We start from the raw sequence: 26,718 nt of genomic DNA on the forward strand, positions 1-26,718 counted from the left end.
GACAAGTGCCATGACAATGCTGTAGCAGGAGCCAGCACCAGCTGCTTCCCACTGCGTGTCTCTTTGTGCACATTTTTGTGCCATTATCTGACCGGCCGTGTAAGTGCCAGTCACGGTCATGCTGTGAGACATCACTGTCCTCACCTGTAAAACTGGGGTAAAGGTGAGACCCGGCCTACTCACTGCACAAGACGGTCTTCAGGACAAAATAGGCCAGTACGTGAGAAAGGACCGCACCGCACCGGTGTTAGCTGTGGGCAGGAGGGTTTGGGTGCATTGCATTTCCCAAGCCCTGCAAGCAGGCTTTCCACTCCATTTCCCCACTGGCCTGCTGCTGTCACAGTGAGAACTGCCACCAGGCAGTCATCTCCCAGCGGGGCACGGATTCCTCCCAGCTCCTCTGCATGTGCGGGGCTCGAGTACGAGGTCCCGTGCCGCAGTGAGAGCCTCTGGGCCTCTCGTGCAGCCTGGGAAAATGGGCTGTGGCTGCCCATAAAGCCACAGTGAGAAGTTTCAGGTCCTTGACCGGGTACGCACATGATGAGCTTCCCACGCTGCTCTGACAGGCCCGCGGCAGCCTGAGGACCTGGACCCTCCAGTTTGCTTTTCAGGGCCCATGTTCACACCGAGCACTTGGTGCAGAGGAAACACCTGGAAGAGATGCAGAAGCCAGACTTAGGCCTTCAGCCAGCAGCCTAGTGTGCTACTACATAAGGGTGAAGTGACTCTAAAGTATTTAGAAAGCAGTCTTCACCATAAAACCACAATTTTCCTCCAAAGTGTTCTTTAAAAGTCTTTTGAAAGCCAGTGTTTCAAAACAGCTCAAGATGGTAAACAATTAATATCTGCCATTTCCACATAGACTCTGGAGGAAGAATTACCTGAATTGGAATCCCAGTTCTACTCTATTTCATGGCATCATTTTGAATTCTGCATCATTAAAATTGCCAGAAAAACTCCCAACATTGGTGTATTGCTTTTCTAGGGCTGCCACAACAAAGCATCATAGACTGGGTGGCTTAAGCAACAGAAATTTATTTTCTCATGATTCTGAAGGTTAGAAGTCGAAGATCAAGCTGTGGGCAGGGTGGCTTTCTTCTGAGGCCTCTCTTCTCAACTCCTAGCCAGGCAACTTCTCCTTGTGTCTTCATGTGGTCTTCCCTCTGTGCTGTGACTCCTGATCTCTTCTTTGTTAGGACACCAGTCACACTGGTTTCTGGCCACTAATGAGACAATGACCTTTTACCTTAATTACCTCTTTAAAGGCTCCATGTCCAAATACAGTCACATTCTGAGGTCCTTGGGGTTCAAACATCAACATTTGGAGGGATGCAATTTGGCTCATAATACTTGGTGAGCATTTTAGTACTGTTAGTTCTCCAATGAAGAGGGATTCCCATCTTTTCGAATTTCCTCTGCAAATCAGGAAAAGTCTTAATATCTTCATAAGTAAAACCCCAAGTAGTTGTTTCATTTTATTTTAAATCTTTTCTTGCCGGAGAAGAATAAGATCAGAACTCTAATGTCTTGCTGACCCACGGATGTCGTGAGAAAGGCATGGATGGGGGTCAGGAAGCCTGGCTTTTGATAGTACTATTCAGCATTTTTATTATGAGATATTTTATTAAGCTACTTTTATGAATAATAATATTTGTATTAGTTTGGTGTGATGAGGCAGTATGTAACCTGACCCAGGAATCCTGAGTGTCTGATTCGACACCCACCCAGCTATTACTGTGACAGGTCTGTAGGGATCTGCCAGACAAGCATGTTCTTCATTACTATAAATACTCTTCCCCACACTAGTCTAATCCTTCAGGGCCCTGGACTGGACCTTGAAGTAGCACAGGGCCCCCTTGCACGTGGTCTTGAGGTGGATCTGCCACCTACACTCTGGGCAGGCTGAGTGGCCTCCCTCCCCTGTTCATGCCGGGCTCCCCCAATCTCAAATACCATCTTCACCCCTGAGGTAGAGCTTTTCTAAATCACTCACTCCAGACCTCCCCGGCCGCCTTACCTGTCTCCCTGATTATGAGAGGGAAACATAACATAAATATGTGTGCGTGTGTATGTGTAAAAAAATTACATCATTTGATTCCGAACAATCCTCGGAAAAAGAAAGTAGGAGGGGGAAGGGGAAAGATGGTGGTAGGAATGAGCTAACTTTAAACTCCCTCCTACAAACTGAAGATTTTGGGGTCAACAATGAAGAGACCTTTCTAAAGGCCTGGAGGCATCCATTGCTCCCTGAAAGTTCACAGAAAACTGCCAGTGTTTGGAAAAATGTCCCCATAAAGGTGGAGAGGGCATTTTTGGATGCTTCTGGTAGCCCACAGGCCTGGCTGTTAAACCCAATGTAAGGGAAGAAAAGCTGAGAAATGTTGGTGGTCCACTCCTGCCACTAGTGGGCGCTCTAGATTCATGCCTCTCCATCAACCCAAGGACGGGCTAGAATAGAGGGTGAGGGTATTTTGATGGGGCCTGAAGCTAGGGGTAAAGGATGAGGTCAAAACTCTCCCTTACGAAGTTATCTTTTGGGAGTCCTGTTACCCCACAAGACTAGTTTGGCAAAAGAGGCGTGGGGCCTTCCCCCACCTCTTCAATCCCTTAAACATTGGGAGTTTGAAAAACTGGGATCTAGAGATGAAGGCGGAGGCCCAGGGTAGGGAGGGCAGGAGGCCGGACCACCCACTTCTCAGCTGCAGGCTTCAGCCTGCCTGGGGCATGGACAAAAGGCACCCACCCTAAAGGACCCAGGGGCTCAGCCTGAAGCTTACTCCTGGGATTTGTAGCAGAAGCCTTGTTGACATAATGAAGTGCTCTTTCTTGGAGAGCGCTCTCTAAATATCTTCCCTGAAACCCAAGGGGATCTAGAGGAAGCTTACATAGGATATGGGCATCCTCCTCCCCAGCCAGATGAACCTCATTAAGATGAACATTGTTATTTTGAATTTGAAAATTCTGTACATACTAGTTTTGTTTTTTTTTTCCATTTTAGGAAGGGTGATGCTGAGTACAATTAGATGCTTGCTTCTGCTAAAAGAAACACCTGCTGAGAATGAAATGAGGATAAACTGTTCCCTCAGGCCTGAGAATAAGACCCATCTGACACTATCCTGGCTTAACTTCACTGCAATTATCATAGTTTGTGATAATGCATTTATTGGTGAAATTATTTTATCAATGTGGGTCTCATCCACTAACCTGTAAGACTCATGAAGCACAGACAGTGTCTGTCTGCTTCACTGCACTAGACCCCATGCTTCGCAGAGTTCTTGGCACACAGCAATTGATTAGTCCGTTGATTTCCAAACTGTGTGCCGAGGCACCCCACACCAGGAATTGCAGCACACTCACGATATTTTATGTTTTATATTTTATGTGATATTTTATGTTTTAGAGGGAAACACAGTGATCTTTAATATCCTGGAAGCCAGAGGCAACTATAAGCTTGAGGTAGTACACAGCTTCAGTATTAGTTTGCTTGCATTCCTTTCAATCACATCAAGTCTTTTGAAGCTGGGCTTTTGGTTGTTGCTGTAGCAAAATGCAAGTGCAGCACAGAAGTCAGTGTGGAACAGGATATGCGGGTGGCAGAGTCCTATCTGATTCCCAGATCTGAGAAACCATGCAGTACCCAACAAAAGCACATATTCCATCAGTAATTGTGGTTTACTTACAAATTAAATAAAATATAGTATTGGCTTTCTTTCAATGTATGTGTATTTTTTTTCCAAACAGCTACTAAGCTATTAAGACACAAATACTTACTAAATGGTTTGGACTTTGCTAAACAAATGGCACAGTTTGGTGTTTCCTTCGTCCCGGGAGCACCGGGAAAGGCTTACTAAGAAACTAAGGACACTGTGAACTGAGAAGGTTTGGGAACTTGGGACCTGGTCAGTAGCTCTGAGCCCACGTTGGCCACTCTGTACAACTTCTCTCGTCTCCGTGCAGTATTGAAGACGGGGTGGAGAAATAAGAACTTTTTTTAAAGAGAGGAATTCTTGTATTTTACTTGTATCTTTTGAGACACCTCCCAGCGTAACTTTTCCTACCCCCAATCTTTTATATTCCACCCTCACTGGAGTTGCAAAATCACTTTCTCCACCCTCACCCCAGAGGATCCATGTGTTTAACCTTCATTTTCCTACCACTTCTTTTTTTTTTTTTTTTTTTTTTTAGACAGAGTCTTACTTTGTTGCCCAGGTTAGAGTGCCATGGCGGCAGCCTAGCTCACAGCAACCTCAAACTCCTGGGCTCAAGCAATCCTGCTGCCTCAGCCTCCCCAGTAGCTGGGACTACAGGCATGCGTCACCATGCCCAGCTAATTTTTTCTATATATTTTTAGTTGTCCAAGTAATTTCTGTCTATTTTTAGTAGAGACAGGGTCTTGCTCTTGCTCAGGCTGGTCACAAACTCCTGAGCTCAAACGATCCTCCTGCCTCGGCCTCCCAGAGTGCTAGGATTAAAGGTGTGAGCCGCACCTGGCCTCTACCACTTCTCTTTGCCATCTCTTCATCAGCCTCTCTGTCTAACTTCTCTCACTTTGTCCTCTCCTCGTTACTCCATTTTATCTGGTTCTCTTTCTCTGCCTGTCATCCAACTTTGCATCACAAAAGACTAACAACCCAGCAGTTGGAGAGAGAATCCAGAAAGCAGCCCCTGGAAGGGAGACTCCTTCCCCACCAACCAGCCTTAAAGGCAAAGTCACCTGCCCTCTTCCAGTCTCAGTTTCTTCCCCAAAAGGAAGCTAATAGCTGTAATGACCTGATTCAGTTAAGAGTGTTCAACTGCAATCGACTGCAAATAACAGCACGCTCAGCTACGAGAGACCCAGAGGGTAAAGACAGGTAACTCTCTCCCCTACCTAGAAGCCTAGAGAGAGGGGTTTGGACGTGGTAGGGCAGCTCCACATCCTCTTACGGGCTCGGGCTCTTCCTCGGCTTCCCCACCTGCACCTCCTCAGCCTTTTGGCTTGGCTCAGGCCGGTCACCTCACTTTTCTAAGATGACCCCCTCAGCTCCAGGCCACTTGACCACATTCAAAGTCAAGGAGTAGAGGACAAAAGCCTTCCCTCCTGTTGAAACCCTGTCCTTTCTTCTGGAAAAGGAAGCATCCCGGGAAACTTGCCCGGCTTCCCATTGCTCGGAGCACAGGCGCCCGGCCGCCCTTGCTGGGAAGGCAGCGAGGACGCGCGTGCCTGGCAAAGCGGGAGGAACAGTGCGGTCTGCTCAGATCGGTCATGAGCCTCGCCAGTCTAGGGAGTGGACTAAATTGGACTTCTCTTAGCAAAGAAGCATGAGTAAACAGGCATCTGTTTCTACCCACTTCATGATGTTGTCATGAGGATTAGATGAGGCGACACCCTTGGAACCCTGCCTGGCACTTAGTAAGGGCTTAGTAAGTGTGAGCTACTATTTTTTATTTTTATCTTAATCATATTTGATCCTGTCTCATCACCCCTTGCTGTAGCAGCCTGGAGTCTTATGTGTAGCCATCTCATGCTCACTCTTAGGTGTACACACCTGTGCTGTAAGCAACACAGAGGCTCCTTCTCCACTGGTCAGACTTAAAGGCAAAGTCACTCGCCTTCTTCAGTTCTCATTAATAGTTTCTTCTTTGCTTATGCTGCATAAACAAAGGGACCTAATTTTTATGGGTGAAGCTGCAGTGGTGGGTGAGATCCACAGGCAGGACAAGGGGCCCAGAGCATGGAAGGAGAGTTAGGGATCTGGAACACTCTTTAAGCAAACAGAACATGGAGACGGCTGGTGACACTTGAAAGGATTTTTGGAGAGTCTTGTGGTCTAGAGACTGTGATGTTATAGAGAGTCTGCATCAATCTCTTGGCTGCCTGGTTTTCCCCAAAGCAGTCCAAGAGCAGGAGTGAAGAAAGCAGGAAGTAATGTAAATCCAGGTTTGGAGCCCTGGCTTGTGGGTGAGCTGAAGGAGAAGGAGACGAGGTGACTTGAGACTACAAGACCGAGAGTGGATGGACTGATGGACGGTGGATCCGTGACAGATAGACACGGGAGTGGAACTTGGAGGGGCTGGTAAATTAGGGCAAAATGAAGGGAATGGTCAAAGGACCTAGTGTCTTTTTAAGTCCAAGAACTGGTACAGTCAGCGAGAGTAGAAAAAGAGAGCTAAGAGGATAGAAACCTGGCTGAGCGTCCAGAGGGATGGACCAGCCAGAATCCCTTACACAATGAGGGCCGAATAAACCTATTCCTGTCCGTCTGTGCCACACGTCACAGTCTACCATGTTTGACATCTGTGTTTCTATAAAATTGTTCACAAATCTCTATTTTCAGCAAGATTGTCAAATCCCCACACATTTCTATCACGTTTTCACTGACGTGTTCCATCTCCCGAAGCATCCCCAGCCCAGCCACGACTCACGGTGTTGGGACTCCTGCCCCCTCGGGGACGCTCAGGGGTGACTCTGCCACTGGAGCTGCGCAATTCCGGTGCCTTGACCCACACTGCCCATTGAGGCTGCCACGGCCACTGCCACTTTGTCATGCTGACCCAGAGGCCACAAGGACCGTGGTCACTTACTGAGACAGTGGATTCCATAGGGCTCTCTACCTCAAGAGCTTGGGTAGAGACAGGTAGTTGACTGTGGACATGACAGCCTTCTGGTGGTGACTAGCAGACCAGGGCTACCTTCCAGTTTCCCAGTTTGGGTCTCCATCTGTGACTTTTCTCCCATCTCCACATTCATAGTTCTAACTGCTGGGCACACGCACCATGGGGCTGGGCAGCTCACACTCAGTATCTTCAGACTGAGACCCTTGGTTTTCCCCATCAGCCATCCTCCTCTCCTTCACCATTCTTAGTTGATAGTGTCACCACTCAGACCATTCTTGGTCAGCGTGTTGCCATTACACCAGCCACCTGAGCTAGAAAACACTGAATCCTTTGGTGTTCCCCGTTCCTTGAGCCTGTTCCTATCACATCCATTCCCTCACCAAACTCAGGCAATCCTATCTCTGAAACTACCTCTTGAGCTATCCTCTCCCCATCTCAAGCACTTATACTGCCTCAAACCAGGCCTTTTTATCATTATTCTTGATGGACTTCTTTCCTCTCTAGCTCTCAACAAGGAAATAGGGCAACTCAGGGAAGCAGTGACCCTGCTGGCAAAAGACGGACAAATAACCTGAGGCACAGTGAGTGGCCACTGGATCGGAAGAGTCAGTGACGTGTAGCTGTTTCAGCTCCGGAAAGCAGGGTAGCAAAGTTACTTTCTGGTAACTGGTGGGAAGTGAGCTGCTGATGTTCTGGCAGGCTGGGCACCACTGTTTACAGATTACAGTAGGATTAGCCAGGCACCTCCAATCGCGACTATGATCAGCTAAGGAAAATAAATTGTTTAAATTAAATGCTATGTATTGAGTACAAATTATGTTCCAGGTCCTGGCTGAGGCAATGGGGTTATCAGGCAATGAGGGAGACATGGGCCAAGCCTCCAGAAGGCAGTTTGCAGTCCAGCTGGGAAGAAGGACATTAACCCAGAGTGTTGAATGTTACAAAGAAGGGCAGGGTCAAGTGGACCATAGACCTGGAAGCCTTAACCTTCTCACTTCCCCAGGGGTTCGGGGAAGCCTGCCTTGGGGAAGCAATAAGAAAAGATTCTGCAGGTAGGGAATAGCCACAATATGTGAGAAGGGGAAGAATTGGAATTGTGTTCCAGAGAGAGGACCAAAAGATCCAATTTCCTTACTCATCCAACTTCAGTATACATTGGACCTTAGAAATGTGTAGAAAGATTTTCACATGACCACAGTATAACTGCTTCTTGGAGATCCTTGGTTTTTCACATGACCACAGTATAACTGCTTCTTGGAGATCCTTGGTTTTAGCACCACTATGGTTTTTTTCAAATATTTCTGCTGATACATCTCTAATGGCAGAAGAGCCAATTGCAAACTGAAGTCTTTGATGAAATATCACATTTTAGTTTTAATACTCATGTACTCTTCCATTCAACAAATACTTACTGATTACCTACTGTGCTGGGCACTGCTCTGGGAGCTGGGGACACAGCAGCAAGTGCAATATGAAAATTATTTCGTTACCAGCCTTAGTGTAAAACTGAAGCTCTAGGAAGATGCCTCAAGTTGTATCCTGTAACTTTCGTGTGCCTTGTGCACATGGCCAATCCAGGGGTGCACATGGATCCCAATTTTAAGAACCCTGGAGTAAGTAGTAGAAAGGGTTATGGTTTGGAAGTTCTCAACCTAAAACTGTGCTGAAAGCACTTTCTGGTCTCAGAAGTTCATTTAGTCTCTCTAGCTTCAGCCTCCAAGTGGAAAATAAGGGGATTGAACTATTAAAAAAAATATATGACTTCTGAAGCCATTTCCAGCTCTACAAATGTACAGATTTGTACACTTACAGGTTGGAAGAGACCTTAAAATTATCTTGCCAGTTATCCATTAAACCCTCAAATTGGTCATTAGTAGAATCTTAAGGAAAGAGCAGCAAGTGTCGGACCACTTAGGAAGAAAAATGAGAAACCAAGAAGGCCCACTGGGGAGTGTTTATTCAGAGACTCACAAACATACGGAAGCTTTGCCACGAGGTCTCCTTCCCTTATCTCTGCAGTGCTGATGGAATATATACATCTGTCAGAATTCTTCCCCGGCATCTGCAAGTCAGCTGGAAGCCAAGTCACACGTAAGTCCACAATTAACCCGAGAAGTAAGTGCCTTTGCTGCCTTATCTTCCTGCCACCCTCATTTCTCCAGTGACGTGAAAGTGAAAATCCTCCGGAGCTAAGGGGGAGGTTCTGCAAGGAGCAGACTGCACAAATGTTAAGCCGACTCTTTCTTTCTGGAAGAGGAGGAGAAGAAGGCATGACTTTGGCGTGAACTGCCGAGTTTAGAAGAGGCAGCACTGCTTCAAGATTCACCTCAAAAGCTTTTCAAACACTTACTGTGGAAAAGTCTTGTCAAGCATGGTTTCTTACTTTTAATCTGTAATTTCCTTCTCAGTGATCACTGGAAAATATAAAATCTTGGGAATTTCATTTTGGCCTGTTTCTGTGGAACTTGCATTGCCAAAGGAGACTGTATCAGACAAACCATATGTAACAATGTGTGTGGTCCAACCCTCCAAATTTCTGGTGTGCCAGCCCTGTTGGCTTTGGGGGACATTTCTTCACCTTCACTGGGAATAGACACCACGGAGCTCCCCGAGAGCTCTTTGCTGAAGCCAGGCAGGGCTATGAGATGAGGCTTCCCCCTTTTATAACCAACAACTCCTGTGTACACACAAAAGAAAGATAAAAATCAGCTCCATGCCCAGTCTTATGAGAAAAGAAGAGAAAAATGTCACAGAGAAGGGTGAACATAGCATCGAAGGTGGCCAAGGGTTTCAGTGAAGCTTCCTGCCTTCCTTAGTAATGCTATTAGCTGACATTTATTGCTACCTTACCCAACGACACACACTGTTCCAAGTACTTTGAATGCATCAACACATTTAATCTCCAAATTAAGTCTAATAAGTTAATTCCCAAAATGTAAACACTTTCTGGAATTAGATAGAAAAATTCAAAAACCTTTAAATGCTATATTTGCAGTTTACCTCAAAAACTGGGAGATCTGGCACACATGGGTTTGAACTCCAGTGTGGTAGCAGTTGTCCAGAACTGTGCAGCTGCTGCTTCCAACAGCTGGGGCTGGAGCCCTGCACTGGACCACAGCCCCCGGGCCACCTCGCTTGTTTGTGCTACTTGCCTGGCCCCTGGGGTTGCCATCCTTGCTCTAGGGAGCTCAACTAAATCCCTGGGACCCTTTGGTGGTCTAAGAAGAAGACAGGGTCTAGGGCTGTGACAGTGAACAAGAAGATGGCCACACAGGCTCAGAGTGGCATAGAAGAGTCTGTAATCTGGCCTTAGGACTTGAGTTGGTCTAACTTGCCTGGAGCACAAGGATTAGAGGCAAACACATCATTCTTCCCGTTACTGATTTTAAATTATTGTGCCAGTAACAGTGCTAGTAATATTTCTGAAAGGCTCAAATTAGCTGTAGGTGGTTGACTAAATGCATCTTTTTGGTTAGTATCAGAGTTCAGAATAATTTGTATTTTCCACTCAGTGTCTTTTTTTCACATCACTTGTTGTGACCATGAAGAGAGCAGTTATAATAAACCGCATAACATCTTCCATATGGAGTCTCTTGCTCTGTTGCTGACTTTTCTTATTTGGTCTTTGTTTGTCGAGCCAGTTAAGGAAAGCCACTTCCTCGAGTGTCAGCTGTGGATCCAAAAACATCTCCCAAAGATAAGTCGTTGTCATGGCAAAACACAACAAACCTAAAGGTGATAGATCATGGGACTTGGTTACTGTACTCGCCGTGTGAACCCACACTGCCTTCAACCTTGACTTAACTCCACACGCAGCTTTTCAACACCGTGGCCTGGGTTGCATCAAAAGCACTTTGCTTCTCACTTTGCAACTCCTCAAGCAAATAGCATTCTACCACATCACGTGGATCCATACTTATTAAATAATATTGCTTGGCAGTGTTTATTTGTCAAAATCTGGCTTTTGTTCAAATGGATCATAAAGTTTAGAAAATGCAGAATATAGTCTAGTAAGATCTGGAATTTTTTCTTTATTTTCTGCTTCATTAAAACAAAAAAGTATTGAGACAAATCGTAGGCTAAACTCCACTAAAAACATCTTGGTTGCAAGAGATTGAGTCTTGATACTAGAAGCTGAGAAAATCTAGAACTCATCATTAATCTTTTCACTGATTGATAAGACAACTTTAGTTACATTACTTAATTTTTCTGAGTCCTTTGTCCAAAGAGCAAGCATTCCAAAGATAGCTTTAAACTAGGCTAATAAATAATATAACTGAAAGAGACCTATAGCTTTAGCTTAAACACATTGTTTAGCATCTTGAGTCACCAAGTTTTAAAAATTTATCATGTTTTGACTTAAGAAAAATTGTTATCCTACTAAGGAAATATTTACCATGCCTACCAATATTCTTCAAAACTTGATTTTTAGTTGACTACTAATTCACTTTTGAGTGAATCTGAATTTTCTTAGCCAAGCTCTGATTGTTGGAATTAAGGAGAAGGAGGAGGATGCCTGTCTTTCATGTCAAATGCGGTAAGAGTTACCTCAAATGGTATCCCTCATTGATGCCACTCAAATTTGATATGTGTTTCCTATGTTTGGGGGCAGGGCATGGAGGACTCAAGTCCAAGCCCCAACCGGGCAGTCTGAGGTCAAGAGAGAGCCTACTGACATGGTCTGGCGGAGATGTGGGAAGGAGCTGTTGCTGAGCAGGGCAGACCTGCACCCTCAGGGTTGATCAGGGAGAGGAACGCAGGCATGTTTCCCATGGACCCTGTACGACAGTGTGCAGAAGAGAGGGATTCCATTTGGAGGTTTCTTAGATCCTAGCTGTGGGAGTTTTTAGAGATGTCTGAAAATTCATCAACACACCTCCCATGAGCGGGTGGTGTCTAATTCCCCTTCGCCTGAGTACAGGCTGGCCTTAGTGACTCCCTCCTCCCACATGGGATGTGGAGGAAGAGACACTACATGGCTTTTGAGGTTAGATAATAAAAGGCAAAACAGTGTCTGCCTCCTTCTCTCTCCCTTTCTCAGTCTCTGGCTCTCCCTCTCTCCCTCTGAACACAAAGTCCGGTTACTCTGAGGTAGCCCTGTGGAGAGACAGCGTGGAGAAAGCGGACAGAGAGACCCAAGCGGCCCCAACCCAGATGCCTTCAAGATGATGACACCACTGCCACCATCTGCCTGTGTGAGATTCCAAGGAAGAATCTCCTTGATGAGCCCAAGCAACCCCCAGACTTATGAGCAAAGTGAATGGCTGTTACTGTTCAAAGCCCTGTTGGAGTATGGTTTGTTACCTAGTGGTAGGTACTGATAATGGGCCCCCATCCAACAAGGCAGCTTAGACAAGACGCATGATGGGACATTAGCAGGGAAGAACCTGGGCTGCGCTGTGGGTTCCCTGGACACTGCAGAAGGAGCAACAACCTGCAGTCGGGTCACAGGAGCTTCAGATGAAGAGGTTTTCAAAGAACTCACTAGAGAAAGTAAAGCTTTAAACTTCTTCCAGGCCCAGATGACATGCAATTGGCCTAGGATCATTCTAAGAAGAAATAGAAATAGAAAACAATTTCCTGTTCCTTCTATCTTTTCTTCTTCCTCTGGCTATTTTATTAGGCCAGGCCTAATAAATGACAGTCACTTTTCCAACAAGACATTTTAATAATTTTGAGGTGGAGGAACTATTTCTAAGCATGATGCACAAAACCAAGAAGCCACAAAGGAAAAGATTGACAGATTTGACTAAATAAAAATGTGAAAATTTTGAGTACCAAAACATAATATTTTTAAGATTAAAATATAAGCAACAAAGTGGGAAAACCATCGATAGCATCTAGCAAAGGAGGAGCTGTACATAACATACAGAATGTCAATAAATTGACTAGAAAAATATGAACAATGAAAAAAGTAAAAGATGGGAAAGTTTAGGGACAGAATAAAGACAACAAAGAATTATTGCATTTAGCATCATAATATTTTCCTAGGACTGCTGTGACAGCATATTACAGCCTGAGAGGCCTTATCAACAGAAGTTTATGGTCTCCCAGTTTCAGATGGTGGAAGTCCTAGATGGAGGCGTCTGACCAGCTGAGTCCTTCTGAGGACTGTGAGGGAGAATCTGCCTTTCCTGTAGCTTCTGGCGGTTTGCTGGCGATCTTTGGTGTTCTTTACCTTGTAGAAGCATGGCCTGGATCTCTGCCTTCATGTTCAATGGCATTCTCCGCGTGTTCATATCTGTCTCCATCCAAATTTGCCCTCTTAAAAAGAACACAAGTCATACTGGGTTAGAGTCTACCCTAATAACCTCATTTAAACTTGATTATCTCTGCGAAGACCCTATTTCCAAATAAGGTCATGTTCTAATGTATTGAGGACTAGGACTTCCACATATCTTTTGGGGGACACACAATTCAACCCCTAACAGCCTCCATTGAGAAAAGCAATAGTATCAAATATTGGAAACTATATAAAAACAGCAATCTTGTACACAGATGATGGATTATAATTTGGTATAATTTGGTATAAAATGACTTTGGAAAAGTCATTTGGTAGTATCTCTCAGAATTGCATAATTTAAATGTGCATAGCCTTTTCTCCAGCAATTTAATTTTTATGAATATAACAAAATCTAAAATAGACAAAGTCAACATGAAAAAGAGAACGTTTGAGGATAAGATTTTCAGGCTTGGAATTGGAGAGACTCCCAGGAAACATAATGGAAATGTCGGCAAGATCAGTTGAATCCTCTGAAGTTCTGGGGAAACATGCCTCTTCCGCAGCGGGGCTGAGCAGCAGAGGAAAACATCTCAGGGTAGAAGCCAAGGAGAGGGAGGGGAGAGCGAGTCTACAAAGACACAGCCAGCTGGGACACTGGAGTCTTTTGTGCATGGGGAAGCCGGCCAGCAGTGCAGCCCGGTTCCTCCTTGGCCTGCAGGCCGAGCATCCTGGTCTCACACCCAACACCTTCCAGGCGCCCAGCTTTGAGAGAAACTTCTGGGCAACCCTGATGATGGGCCATCAAGGCTCAGAAACCAGAGGAGTGCCCCAGGGTCTCTGTGGGCTTGTCCAGCCTGTGCATGTGACCCCAGTCTGTCCCTTCCATCACTCCATGTCTGTCTCTATGCAGAATTCTCAGCGAGCTCCTAACCGCAGGGGTCCCACATGTTGGGAAAGAGCAGGAAGAGGGACCAGCTGACTTGCAGGGAGAAAATTCCGAAAGATGAAGTAGTGAAGGGCAGCTCAGAGGAGGAAAGGAAAGCTAGCTGGCAGAGCCCCTGCAGAGGGACAGAAGAACCGCCCAGGCTGGCTTGCCTGGGGCTGTGCAGTAGCCTGGGGCCTGAGGCCAGAGGCCCACTTGGGGTCTCCCCGCTAAGGCTTGGGGATTTCCAGTTTGCTGACAGACAGATTTCATAACAAAATGGATGTGAAAGCTTGGTATTTTTGTGGGCTTAAGTAGAAGGCCTCTAGTCTGTCTTATTTTGCGATCTTAAGTAGCAGTTAGATGCTTGATTGTTAGAAGTGAGTTTCCTGGGTTCAAATCCCAGTTCCACCTTTGTCTGACTGTACGATGTCTAATGTGTGCCTACTCCCACTGTGACTCAGTTTCTTCACCTATAAAATGGGGATGATGATGGTGAGGTGTAACTACTATCTTGAGCATTAGCAAATACAATGGTCAAATGGATTTCAACCTCAAATCCCCAAACTGCTCCTCAATGATGATCCCTGCTAGACTTGATTTATGATCTGCTAAATAACCCTTTTAGGATAGAGGGGAAAACTCCTTCATCTTTCTGTGGCTCTCTCCACTCACGTAACTTTCTGAGCAAGACTTGACATAGGCTGCCAGATTTAGCAGATAAACACATCTAACTCAATTTAAATGTCTGATATTCTGACAACGAACATTTCTTAGTATAAGTATATCCCGTGGAATATTTGAGACATATTTACACTAAACAAATGATTCATTGTTTGTCTTAGATTCAAATTTAACTGGGCATCTTGTGGTTTCTCTGGCAACTTGATGCTTGACCCTAACTGCACAAGGCAGGGAAGCCTGGCCTTTGGGAGCTAGAAGGCTACAATGTGGTTCAGGCATGTTCTGTAATTGTGCTTTTCCAGGAACTTTTTTAAAAAGCAAAAAACCCCTAAGAACACAACATGTGACAGTTGCAGCAAAAGACGTAACAGGAGCTGGTCTCATGTAAATATTATGTTAATTAAAACAGATGGGTCTGGAGCATAAACAAAGTCGTTCAGGGGGCTGGTTTTCGTTCTAACTGGGTTTCCTAATATAGTAACTCGGTTCCCATCCTGTTAGCACTCTTTCCTTATCAAACATTGAACTGGGGCATAAGGAAGTTTAAATTACCAGCAATTGGAGATCCGTTTTCTAAACACTTGAAACAGATGGTTCATTGCCTGAAAAGCATGCTTCTTTTCGGGGAATAGAGTATTCAGCTTGGTTATTTCAGGTTGTTGCAGCTCATTTATTAATATCGGGTTTGCCACACTGATGAACATTTTCCCTTCACCTCTGTTCCTTCCGTTCAGTTTGCCTAGTGGGCAAAGATCTCGTTTCTAATGCCACCTGCTTGCATCTTAGATACTGTATTGAGCAAAAGCCTAGTTACTCCCCAGTAGAGCTCCTCAGAGCTTCAGAAAAAGAGCAATATCATGCAGAAGATTTTTAAAAATGAATGTCATTTGAGTCTACAATGGATAAAGTTGGACACCACCAGGGGAGCACAGGAGGGAACTTAACAAAAAGAGAATGTGCTTTTTGCCTATTTTGGGAGGCAGGACGGAGAGGTTCCTAGGATCCAAATTCAGGATCGTATGTCGCATTTAGTTGTTATGTCTCTTTAGTATCTTTTAATATATAACAGTTCCTCAATTTTTCTTTGCCTTCCATTCACTTTTTATTTAAAGAGTACAGTTCGTTTTGTAGAATGTTCTTCGAATATATTCATCTGATGCTGCCTTATCATTGGTAAGATTATGTGACACATTTTCAGCAGGAATACTAATAAGGGGTGAGAACTAGATTTTCTAGAACCCTCCCACAGTGTGCAAGGAAGTTGGCCCAGGTGTTCTGTGGGTGAAACTTTTCTACCGACCCCTGATGGGACAGTGATGCTTCAAGGGTCCCATCCAAGGATCTTAGTCTGAACTGAGTGCCTTAAATTTTTTTTAAAGATTCTCACAATCACACTTGAGAGTAAAAATGGATTGAGGTGTCCATGTATTTCTGGGCCTTGTTCTTGGGATGCGCTGAGCTACTTTAGGTCTGTGTGAACGGTCTGAGCAAGGTTAAGAGAGGGCAGGAACTGTTTCTTGTAACCTGACAGTTTGGGAGAGTGAGTCGGGAGATAACCACATAATCCATTTATAACCACCCAAGTTAACAAGATCTCACCTTCTCCAAATAGGCCCCTTATTTACAAATAGTCACTTCTGTGCAAAAGTGGGCTCTCACCCGTGTGACCAGAGTCACATGCAGCAATCTCATGGCGTTATTTTCCCACAACACCACGAAGATCGATTCACATTAGGAGCGCCATTAGAACCTCTAACGTATTATTAAATGTGTAATATGAGCTTTGAAAATAAAATAATATGAGCTTTCTCTTACTTTGTAAACAAACTACCCCCAAAATAACTTGCAACCGCGTGTCTGCCCAACGCTGTGTCAGTAGGAAAGAAACCCCAGAACAAGGCGTCTGGTCCGCCGTGGCCTGGTCCAGCCACACACGTGGAGACTGGCTCCAGACCCCGCTCTGGGAGACGCATCCATGAATGAAGTTGTTTACGGAAGAGAATGAAGAAGTTGCTAAAGAATTCAAAACCAAGTTACAAGCATGGCTTTTCGGGCCTCTTAATCCAGCGCTGGGCTAAGCTCCATTTGGGTTCTCAGGTTCTGTTCCTCGGTGGCTACAACTCGCCTCACCCTGTGTGTGGGTGCTCAGCCAGGCAGGAGGGCTGGACTCCCCGCCGACACACTTGGCAGATACAGCCGCCGGCCAGCGCACCAGAGACCGCCCCTCGAAAGGGATGCAGGCTGACTGTCTGATGGAAGCAGTCTTATTCTACCTCGTGCTGTCTCTGTGCCCTTCAAATCCCACATTCTGCCCTAAGAATGAACTTCCTTCCAGAACAGGCAGCAGTGTCTGTCTACTGACCAGGCCTGTCGCCCCTAATCTGCCTCATTCAGAATTCAAAGAAGACGTACTGTCCAGTTGTTGACAAAAAGCAGCCAGTTTGGTTTTCTGCGTATGTCCGTGGCATTCATGGGATTTACACAGTCATGTAAAATGGGAGAGCCACGTGACAACTGAATCCTGCTCTCTAGTGAGATCACTTAGAAGCTCAAAACAACTTACTGCTTCTTCAGGCCATTCTTTACTAATATCTGGTTTTTTTATTCCAGCTGGATGCATAATGTGAAGCAGAAACATTAAAAAAGAGAGAGAGAGGGAGAGAGAGAGAGAGAGAGAGAGAGAGAGGGAGGGAGAGAGAGAGAGGAATGCAAAAATCTATTTCGTCTCAAGGAAAAATAAGCTGCAAATAATTATCACCAAAATAATGTTTCCATTTTATTTAACAAGACAACTTTGAATGTACACATTTAGTTTATGAACACAGGGTAAAACATTTATTTCCACCTTCCTTTTAGTCCTATAATCACTACATCTATTTGGCGAATAAAGAACAGGTTTTACCGAGAACTTGAACATGCTGATCGGTGTGTTCGTGATAAGAGCTGATTTCCCACGTCCGCGGTTGCTGGTTAGATGGACACTAGCAAAGTGGTCACCCCACCACTGTCAGGCCAGGTGCTCACCAAACCAGTGCTCGTGTGATTGAAACATGTGGGTCACAACAAACAGTCATTCCTTGATGGGTTATTAGCTTATGAAAACATGTCCACATGCAGAAACACCTTTTTATGCTGCTAGTGCACAGTGCTATCTACTTTCCTTCCATTTAATATAGGAAATCAAATGTCCTTTTTGGGGAGCAAAAAAATGTAGAATCACAGTAGCACTTCCCTTTTCACCACACGTGAGCTTGCAGAACTGCAAAGAGCTAAGGATGACCCATGGTGACTCTGGCAAAAGATCTACAGTCCTTAAAAAGAGCCATATCCCTTCTTCTGTGTTAGAAACTCACTGCAAATGGTTTTGCCAAAACACTGCTGGACTTCGTGGTTTGTTGAAAATCCAGTGAGAAATAATATATAAAATTCATTTCGGTGAGAATATCTTTTACTTGAAGAATATAAACCCTAAAGAATACTAAAACATTTAGTAATAGTTCTGGAAAAAGTTTTTATCATTAATTTCCCAGACCAAAAATTATACACCAGGAATGAATTAGGCACTTTGAAGCTGACTCTTTCAGAAATCGCTAAATTAACGCTTTTGACACTTACAGAGTAGGTGGTCCAGATACAAACATATTTGACCGATTGGGTCTCTAAATTGCTGGGTTGGTGAAAGCCATAGGTACATTCAGAGAAGAAGTACTTGCTTTGGGAGATTAAAAGAGCTAATTCAGTACTGCCTCTGCTCACTGAGTAGCAGTCATATCCCCTCATAGCCTGACAACATTTGCTTCTCATCATAAACCGACAATGTCACTTCATGGAACTTCATGACAATGTATTGGTTAAATATTTTCTAGAACATCTACACTTCAGTTAAAACTCCATTATTTACAAATCAGTAAATATACGAAGGGGCTCACAGCATGCCTATGAGACACAAATATACAAAAATTATGGCAAGCTTTCAGCAAGACTCCTAAAAATAGTAGAACACTTTGATGCAAAAAGAGAGAGGGATGAAAATACAGACTATGTATTGCCAGTGAGCTATACTCTGAGAAAGGGTTCTACTTGAAAAGCACAGAAGACTATTTTATCCAAGAGGGAAGCAAAGACATAAAAATAAAATATTTGGTATTCTACATTATATTACAAAAATAAATATATCAGTCAATAAATAGTAGGAAGCCTGGAAACTTTTACATGAGTATTTTGATTGTTGCCTGCCCAAGTCCCTCTGCTACAATTTTCCTCAAGAGTCATTTAGGTTTCTCAACTTCAATGATGATAATTCTACCATAAAAGTGTGTAAAAAAAAAAAAAAGATTGGCGTGGGATATAGCAGAAAGTCTATGACCAGAGGAGACATTAGTAAGCTCTACTCTCCTAAAGATCGGACAATTTTATAGCTTCCTATCCACGCAGTGAAGTGGAAGCGTTGCAGGTGCTGCCAGGGGCTTGCAGGAGCAGGGAGAACTCCTCTACAGTTTGTGCCTTTTCACTTTTTGATAAGAAGAAAGCAACAACAACAACAACAACAAAATACAACTGGCAACATTTGAATGACCAATATGTGGCTTGCTGCACTCCTTTCTATAGGGAAGAAGAAAATCACAGAAATGCAGTTTTACATCTGGACTGGTAGCAGAGAAAGATCTAGTTATATGCAGCCTAATTGCCGACAGCCCAGATTTGCACATCTCTGTAACAGAAGAGTGGCTATAAGTGCTCAAGACAAGCTTTCTCCAGAAGCGGGGCAAAGCCAGCAGCCTGCACGGTGGAAAGCCAGAGCCGGCACCTCCTTAGCTTCTAGTCTCAGCGTGCTAATGTCAGCAGTGTGCCGCAGCCAGTGCATGGCTCCTGAGAGCTCACTAAGGTTTCAGGACTCTTACAAGCTAGTTGGCATCACATTGGAAGCTTGAAACAGGCATTTACATCATTGAAATCCACAAATCAGGGCTTTTTCCCACCTCAAGCTGCCGATTGTAAGGCATCTACCAGCATACCACTCTCATGTATTTTAAACATAAAGAAAACTTTGTTCGATTTTTATCTAACCAGAACTGTCCTGGTCAGCTGAGGTTTTACTTTATATATCCTTTAAAAAGGATAAAAAGTACCAGGAGTCTGTGCGTACACATCGTGTACCATGCAGTATAAAGGATGCACCATATTGCACTGAGAGCAGGAAGCGTAACGGTCCAAAGCCAGGCACGCAGATGCACAGGCACCCCCGCACGTGCTGTTAAGTGGACGCTATTCCACATAGGTGGGATTGTGAGTTTTGTGGCCATCTCAAATTATGAATCATTGCAGACCCACTGATGGCCCCAATATCACTCTTCCAGGGGCAACGATAATCTCCATTTAGCGCTGCTTGTGATTTTACAGACACATCTGACGATGGCATCTGTATCCTTTCCCCTTCTCCCCTTCAAGTGCGTCCCCTCCCTCTACCTTGGGCAGCAGTGGTGGCCAACACACATGGCCGGCCGTGCTGTCCCATTGTCTCCCGAGCACCTTTCATACCGAAGTCCCTCCTGTTTTCCTGCCTGGGCCAGGCGCTGCCCTCTGGAGCACATTGGTCCCCCATGGGCTCATTCTCTGCTGTTGTACCTTTAAGGCCTTTTGGAGCCGTTTGGTTTCTGTATGGAATAACCCCTCCCTTCAAGCGACCTTTACCAGGTCCTGCTGCTCTGAGCAACAGCAGAAACTCAACTGACAAAAGCTTACACTTACACTTCCAGGGTATTCAGGGAATGTAACACTTCCTAGGATGGTTAAAGTCCTGATGCAAACTATCTTGTCATAAATCCTACTCAGAGAAGAGGTGACTGGGAACATACCATTGGCCTTTAATATATGCACGTTGAGTGAGTCATGCATGTGTGTGAGTATAATCTGCCTCTACAGGACCAAAAGATTTGCTTAAGTTCATGTATGTGCACATACACATACACAAATGTCTTTCGACACTGCATTTTGCTTAGGGGTTGATTTCAAGAGGACATGGAGTTGGCATTGCCAAGAAACGGCAAGAACAAAGAGAAACAGATTGGAAGGGACTAGAGTGGATAGCAAAATATGCATTTCCTACAACACACTGACCTGCCCATTTCCCTATGGCAGCAAGCCTCTGTTTTCTGTACACCCTTATTAAATAATCTCATTAAATAGGAACACCAAATATACACATTTACAGTTATTAAATAAGCCACAGGACTCCTCTTCTATCTACAGCCACATTCAGAGACGGCCATGCCTTCGTATTTAAACTTGTAGGTGACAACACCTTTGTCTAAATAGAGGATGGAGATGGGCTCTAGCTTTGTGGGCACACAGCAGGCTTTGGAAGCCTTCTGGGAATTCTTGAGGTGGACCAAGGCCTGGATAATCGCATGCTTTGTGGGTGTGAGGTGCTCCGCCAGGGGGTAGTTGCAGACGCCGCGGCATTCATAGGCTTCGTATCCGGGTGGAGCGATGATCCAGGAGTCCCACCCGATCTCCTTGAAGTCGATGTAGAGTGGGGTCCTCTTGCAGTAGTTTCCCTTGGCGTTCCTTCTGATGCGGGCGGTGGAGTCGTAGATGATGTTCGACCTCATCTGCAACAAAGCCTCTTCTCCAGGTCCGCTGGAAAAGCCATCCAGGCCCAGGTTGTCCAGCTCTGGAAGTTGCTCATGGGCGATCATTTCATTCAGTTCCTCCCTCCGCTCCTTTTCACTGCTTTGGTCATCAGAAAACACGATGAGCAAAGGGTTATGTTTATTCTGGGCGCTGGTGTCTATTTCCAGTCGTCCCCTGCTGGCGTCCTCGGTTTCGTCGCGTCTGCTCTCGATGTGGACCTCCAGCTGGTGGGTGGACGAGCCTGCCTTTTGCCAGCGTCTGACGGCATGTGTGATGTCAAAAGCCTCCCACTCGCTGTTGGTCCCAAAGATCTCCTCTGACACCAAGACCAGCATCTTCCTTTCGCCCTTGTCCCCTCTGCTCTCTGGTACTTCAAAAATGGTAATTTTCCGGTCCACTCCATCATACATCATGCGGTCTCTTTGCACCAGCGTGTACAACCTGAGTTCAGCCATGACGACCTCTTCACGGTGAGGGATGGACACGTTGAAGAGGAGAGGGTATTTTCGGAGCCCATTAAAACTGGCTGGTTGGGAAAACAGATCTGGGGGCGGGGGGAGAAAAGACAGAGAGATTTGCCAAAGTCAGATTTGCAGTTTGACTCAGAGAAAAACAGATGCTTATTTATGTAACAAGAGGGCCTGCCCCTGCGGGAAGCTTCATACAGAGAGAATGAGGGGAGAAGATCAATGAAAACAAACACAATGTCAGCATTCTGTGACACAAGAAAACACTGAAAGGTCACTGGTAGAACGCCCAAGGGAGTTAAGCTGCCAAGACCAAAATGGAAAATGAGGGCTAATGACTGGGATATAACTCAGCCAGCCTTGCTTGAGTAGCTTATCAGCCACAGAATTACAGAACAGAGAGGGAACGTGGAGATTTTATGGGCAAGTCCCCAGTTTTTCTAACCATTGAAGAGCTATCAAATGGGACATGTTGAGGTTGTTCTTTTCCTGAAGCTTTTCAGGGATGAGGAATCCGTGGCTTTTCATATATGTGTTTGTAGTGAGTGAATCGGTAGAAATCCCACACAATTGGTTGGGCACTGGTCTTCCTGCAAGAACTCTGTTTAGACCAGGGGTTGGTAAGCTATAGCCCATAGTCCAAGTTGGGCCTGCCACCTGTTCTTGGAAATAAAGTTTTATTGGAATACAGCCCCATCCATTTTTCTGTATTGTCCATGGCCTCTTTAGCACTGCAAGGGACCAGTTAAATAGTCACAACAGAGAACCTATGGCCTACAAAGCCTAAAGCATCTACTATCTCTCTGGCCCTTTACAGAAAAAGTTTGCTGACCCTCACTCTAGACAGCAAAGCCTGACAAGGTCAATAAGACAGCCATAAAGCAGAAGGATCACAGCAGCTGACTTTTGGTCATGTGGTCTTCTGTAAGGAGGAACGGGAGAAATGAATCTTGGGGCTAGATTGGTTGCCTTAGTCTTGTACCCTTCAGCACCTGGCATGGAGTTTAGCACATTCAAATGGTTCAAGAATGTTTATGCAACAACTTTTTAAAGGTTGTTTAGTCTCTTAGTAGCACACCTCCACATATTATTACTATGTTGACTTCCTGTCTGAGAATTTTACAGTGAGCACAAAGCTCCTATACACTTGCCTCAGGTAATATGTGTCTATAGGGAATCCATGAGGGCATTTTTCACCAGATTATCTAAGGGTTTCATGACTACAAAGATGCAATTGATGGGTTCTATGGCCTCTTTCATTGTTGGCAGCACTTTCCCAATTATATACCTAATCAATGATTTCAGTGGGCTCCGTGTTCCAGACTACAATCTTTTAATATTTTTCTTTAACTTGATCTGACAATTTTACATTTATTCCTTCATTTAGACTATCCTAAGAAATATCATTCATGAAAGGGGAATATTGATGTCATACTTATGAGCATTTTTAAAAATCTACATTAGTAAAAATATAGAATGATTTCACATGATTCATAGCCTCTGGGCACCACCTAAAATCATCTTACACATTGCCAGTGGGAAATACTGACCTATGGAATGATTTAAACTCACTGACATGGCTCTTAAGACCAGAGATATACAAGTCTCAACCTCTTGATCCAGCCATAGCCCCTATTCATGCTCTATAGTCCTTGGAACATTGCAATTGCTCAATTCATATTTGTTGAATAATTAAATGGTTTTGCAAACCCTACTTTTTCAAGTACACTGATATCTTTACCACTTGCCAAAATATTTCTTTTTCTCTTGTACTTTGCACCTTTGGATATGTTCTTCTGACCCTTAGAAAGTCCCCTCACCTCACCTCCACCTTTACATCTCTGCCCTCTCCCTGTGAAACTCTCCTTTCCTCACTCCTCTACCTGAAAGTTCACTCCTCTCTGAGTCACTTGAGCACTTACTCTCTATGTCTGTCCTTTAACCCTATCATTTACATCCTTGTATTTCACTTGTCTTTTTATGAACGGATCTTCCCCACTAGATTGCCATCATCCTGGTGGCAGTTACCATGGCTCACTTCCTTCTATATCTCTGTCCTACCATGATGCCTTAAACAGAGGCAGTGCCTTAAAATATTCATTAGTTGATGATTCTGGGGACCAGACCAAATTGAGTTATGGGCATGGCATATATTCTTACTATATCATTGACCTCTTGGGTAAGAAAGAGAAGAAGTAGCTTGGGAGTTGTCCTCCCATGATAAGAATCGAGGAGACTTGATTCTCTTTGGACAGGGAAAATGACAAGACCAAAAGTGGGGGAGTGGGATGATTGCTCCAACTATGGGAAAAGTGTAGAATAAAAGCTCACTGTGGTGGGAGGAAGGAATTACAAAGGCAAATGAGGAAACTTCTGATGGTAATGAATATGTTCACTATCTTGAATGTGGTGATGGTTTCGACGAATAGCTTCACACGTCAAAACACATCAAATTATACTCTTTAAATGTATGTGACTTTATGTATATCAATTACACCTTAATAAAGCTGTTTTAAAAAATAAGTTCTCTGTGAAGTCTGTGCATGTACTGCAAATGAAGTATGCAATAGAGGGAGGAGTTCTATTTCAGGGCAAGAGAACTAATGTTTGCTGACAAATTTCACATTCCAGGTGCTTTGCAGGCATAGTCTTATTTGGTTCTCACAATGACTCCATAATGTAGGCATTGAACCTCCATTTATTTTGCACCAGAAGAAATACAGCCTTGATGCAGAGAACTGACGTCCCCAGATGGCAAGGGAAAGATGAAGTAGGCTAGGAATTGAGTGCATACTCTTCCCGATTTGGGGGTGGCACTTGTTTTCCCCAAATGAGTTAGGTCGGCTTTTTTTTTTTTTTTTTTTTTTTGGCCTTTGTTTCCTAGAGAGCTGCCCTGGACACACCAAAAGGGTCAGAAGAGAAACAATAGCAGGACAAGACTTGTGCAAGGACTCCTGTCCTCAGGCTGCTCATTTCCACCCTAGAATGGCAGAGGTGCGGGCAACTGGGTTGCCTAGTGAGAAGTGCAGACAGCTGGTTTGTCCATATGCTCCTGCCCTCGCTGATCTCCAGTAATAACAAGCACCATAAACTCTATACCATGGCCCAGATCATCCAAATCCTCCATAAGAAAAGTGAGAACACAGAACAATTCTGTTTTCCCAGGGGATGCAAACAACATTTTCCCACTCACACCCTGAACCAGACACTTTGAGCTCAGTGCTGAGAAGTATTAGGGAGGGTTCCCACTGGAAGAGGTTTTTCATTTTTAATTAAAACTCACCTCCAAAATAAATATGTAATCTCAGCTTGCTAATTCCATTAGATATATGTTACCAACTAGAAATTTTGGCAATCAACTAAATTTTAAAGGCAAGTATTATCTTAGAGATTAAATACCTACTCAACATTTACTCCAGTGCCTAGAACATTAAGTAAGTCATTAATAATCACTAAAGTTTGCCCAGCACTTCATAGCAAATGGGGTGCTTTTTTATTTTGAACACTGTGCTATGTAGATATTATTATTCCCATTTTATAGATGAAATTGAGGCTCAGAGAGATAAAGCTAATTATCTGCAACTACTAAGTCAACCAGCTCTCAAAATTCCAAATCCTGAGCTATTTCTTCCACTGCCTTTCTGCTTTCAAGAACATCTGGCAAACATCAATAGAAAACCTCTTTATATCTGGTTAATGACCATAAAAGCATAATTGATAAATATTAAAGAATTCATTTCTTTGGACTCATAGCCTCTACTATAATCTAGATATCAGAATTTTAAAAAAAAATTTTTGCCTACTAGCACCATATTAAGCAAAGGATTAACTTGCTAGTTCATTAAATTGAATTACTGAGTTTAAAGATCTGAGGGAAGAAGCACACTTTTCTCACCAATAATTTAAAGCTTGTGCATTGCTCTTCATAAAGACAAAAATGATAAGCTGGATTGTGAACAGTCCATGCACGCTTCCTAGAAACCATAAACAGTGCTTCAAGGATGCACAGGACACACCAAACACAACACAATTTTAAGAAGACTCTCTAACACATGTTTCCATCCTCTTTGGATATTTCTTAAGGTCACATAATAGAAACTCATCCAAAGTTTGAACAAAATACAAATCACACTTGCTGGTTTTTTTAAATCATTTTCATTCTATGCAGAAGTTGACAAATTTTGTAGTCAATTAACAGCCAAAATTCAAATTGAGGCCTATCCGGAAAATGGCAGACGAAGATACTGCAGTAGACCAACATTAATTCTTTATATTCCTTGGTGCTCAAATCAAAATTTTATAAAGACTCAATTATGACGCCAAATTGATAGACATTTTGTGGCCTTGGATTAAAGATATTTTTGAGTATCTTCTGAGTTTCCGAAGTGACCACATACATGGTATATAGATCAAAATGTGCATTGATTTCGTGTATCTGTGTGTGTACACACACCCTTACATAGATATATGCACCCTTTTCTATCTAGATCATTCCCATGCATTATAAGATTACTCTTCTTGAAAAAAAAAGCCAAGACAAATTTCATCGGAGAAATGTAAACTTACCTTCATTCTTAAAACTCCTAATGATGTTGGCAGAGGGCATGGAGGTCCGATCCGTTGCGAATTTGTTGTAGAGTTCCAACATGTACTCCGGTGGGTCAACCTTGGCTGAATCCTGGGTGGGGATGTCAGACAGGTTCAATGTCTTCAGAAACTCATCCTTCATGCTCTGTAGCAGTGTGTTAAAGTCGACACCATCTTGCTCTGAGAAGACATCATCAAAGAGGGGCATATCTTCTTCCAGAGGCGACTGCTCAAGGCTCATGATGGGGCTGCCAGGAACGGAGTGAACCACCAGGCAGAAAAGAGCACACAGCCGCAGGACTGGGGAACCCATGCCTCCGCTCCAGCCCCCAGGCCAACCCAGGAAGGTTTAGCGCTCCTGGGCTCTAAGTGGCAGTTTTATCTTGCGGAGCGTAAATGTCTCCTGTCACTGGAGACAAGTTTGGAAACTCTTTCTCTCTCTCCCTCCCCCTACCCACTCTTCCTCTACCCCCAAAAGTCAGGTTGCAGTAATTGGATAGCAAAATCCCCTATAGGGGCCTAGCCTTTCTTATCTCCTTAGTGTAAACTTCTGCACCAGATTTTGTTTCTATCTTGCAATTCCTATTTCTTTTAATGAGCATTTT

At 44.1% G+C, this 26,718-nt stretch overlaps 1 protein-coding gene across 1 annotated transcript; it reads right to left on the reverse strand.

Annotated features, from left to right (window-relative positions):
- Positions 1-17,221: 17,221 nt before the first annotated feature.
- BMP10 (bone morphogenetic protein 10) lies at positions 17,222-26,466 on the reverse strand. Its single transcript, XM_012750053.2, has 2 exons — positions 26,093-26,466; positions 17,222-21,603 (listed from the first exon to the last, which is right to left on the reverse strand). Exons 1-2 carry the CDS (start codon positions 26,424-26,426, stop codon positions 20,666-20,668), a joined length of 1,272 nt encoding a protein of 423 aa, XP_012605507.2. The 5' UTR covers positions 26,427-26,466; the 3' UTR covers positions 17,222-20,665.
- Positions 26,467-26,718: the final 252 nt, after the last annotated feature.

The sequence above is a fragment of the Microcebus murinus genome, chromosome 3 (genome assembly GCF_040939455.1).
Source record: "Microcebus murinus isolate Inina chromosome 3, M.murinus_Inina_mat1.0, whole genome shotgun sequence".
NCBI classification, from domain to species: domain Eukaryota; kingdom Metazoa; phylum Chordata; class Mammalia; order Primates; family Cheirogaleidae; genus Microcebus; species Microcebus murinus.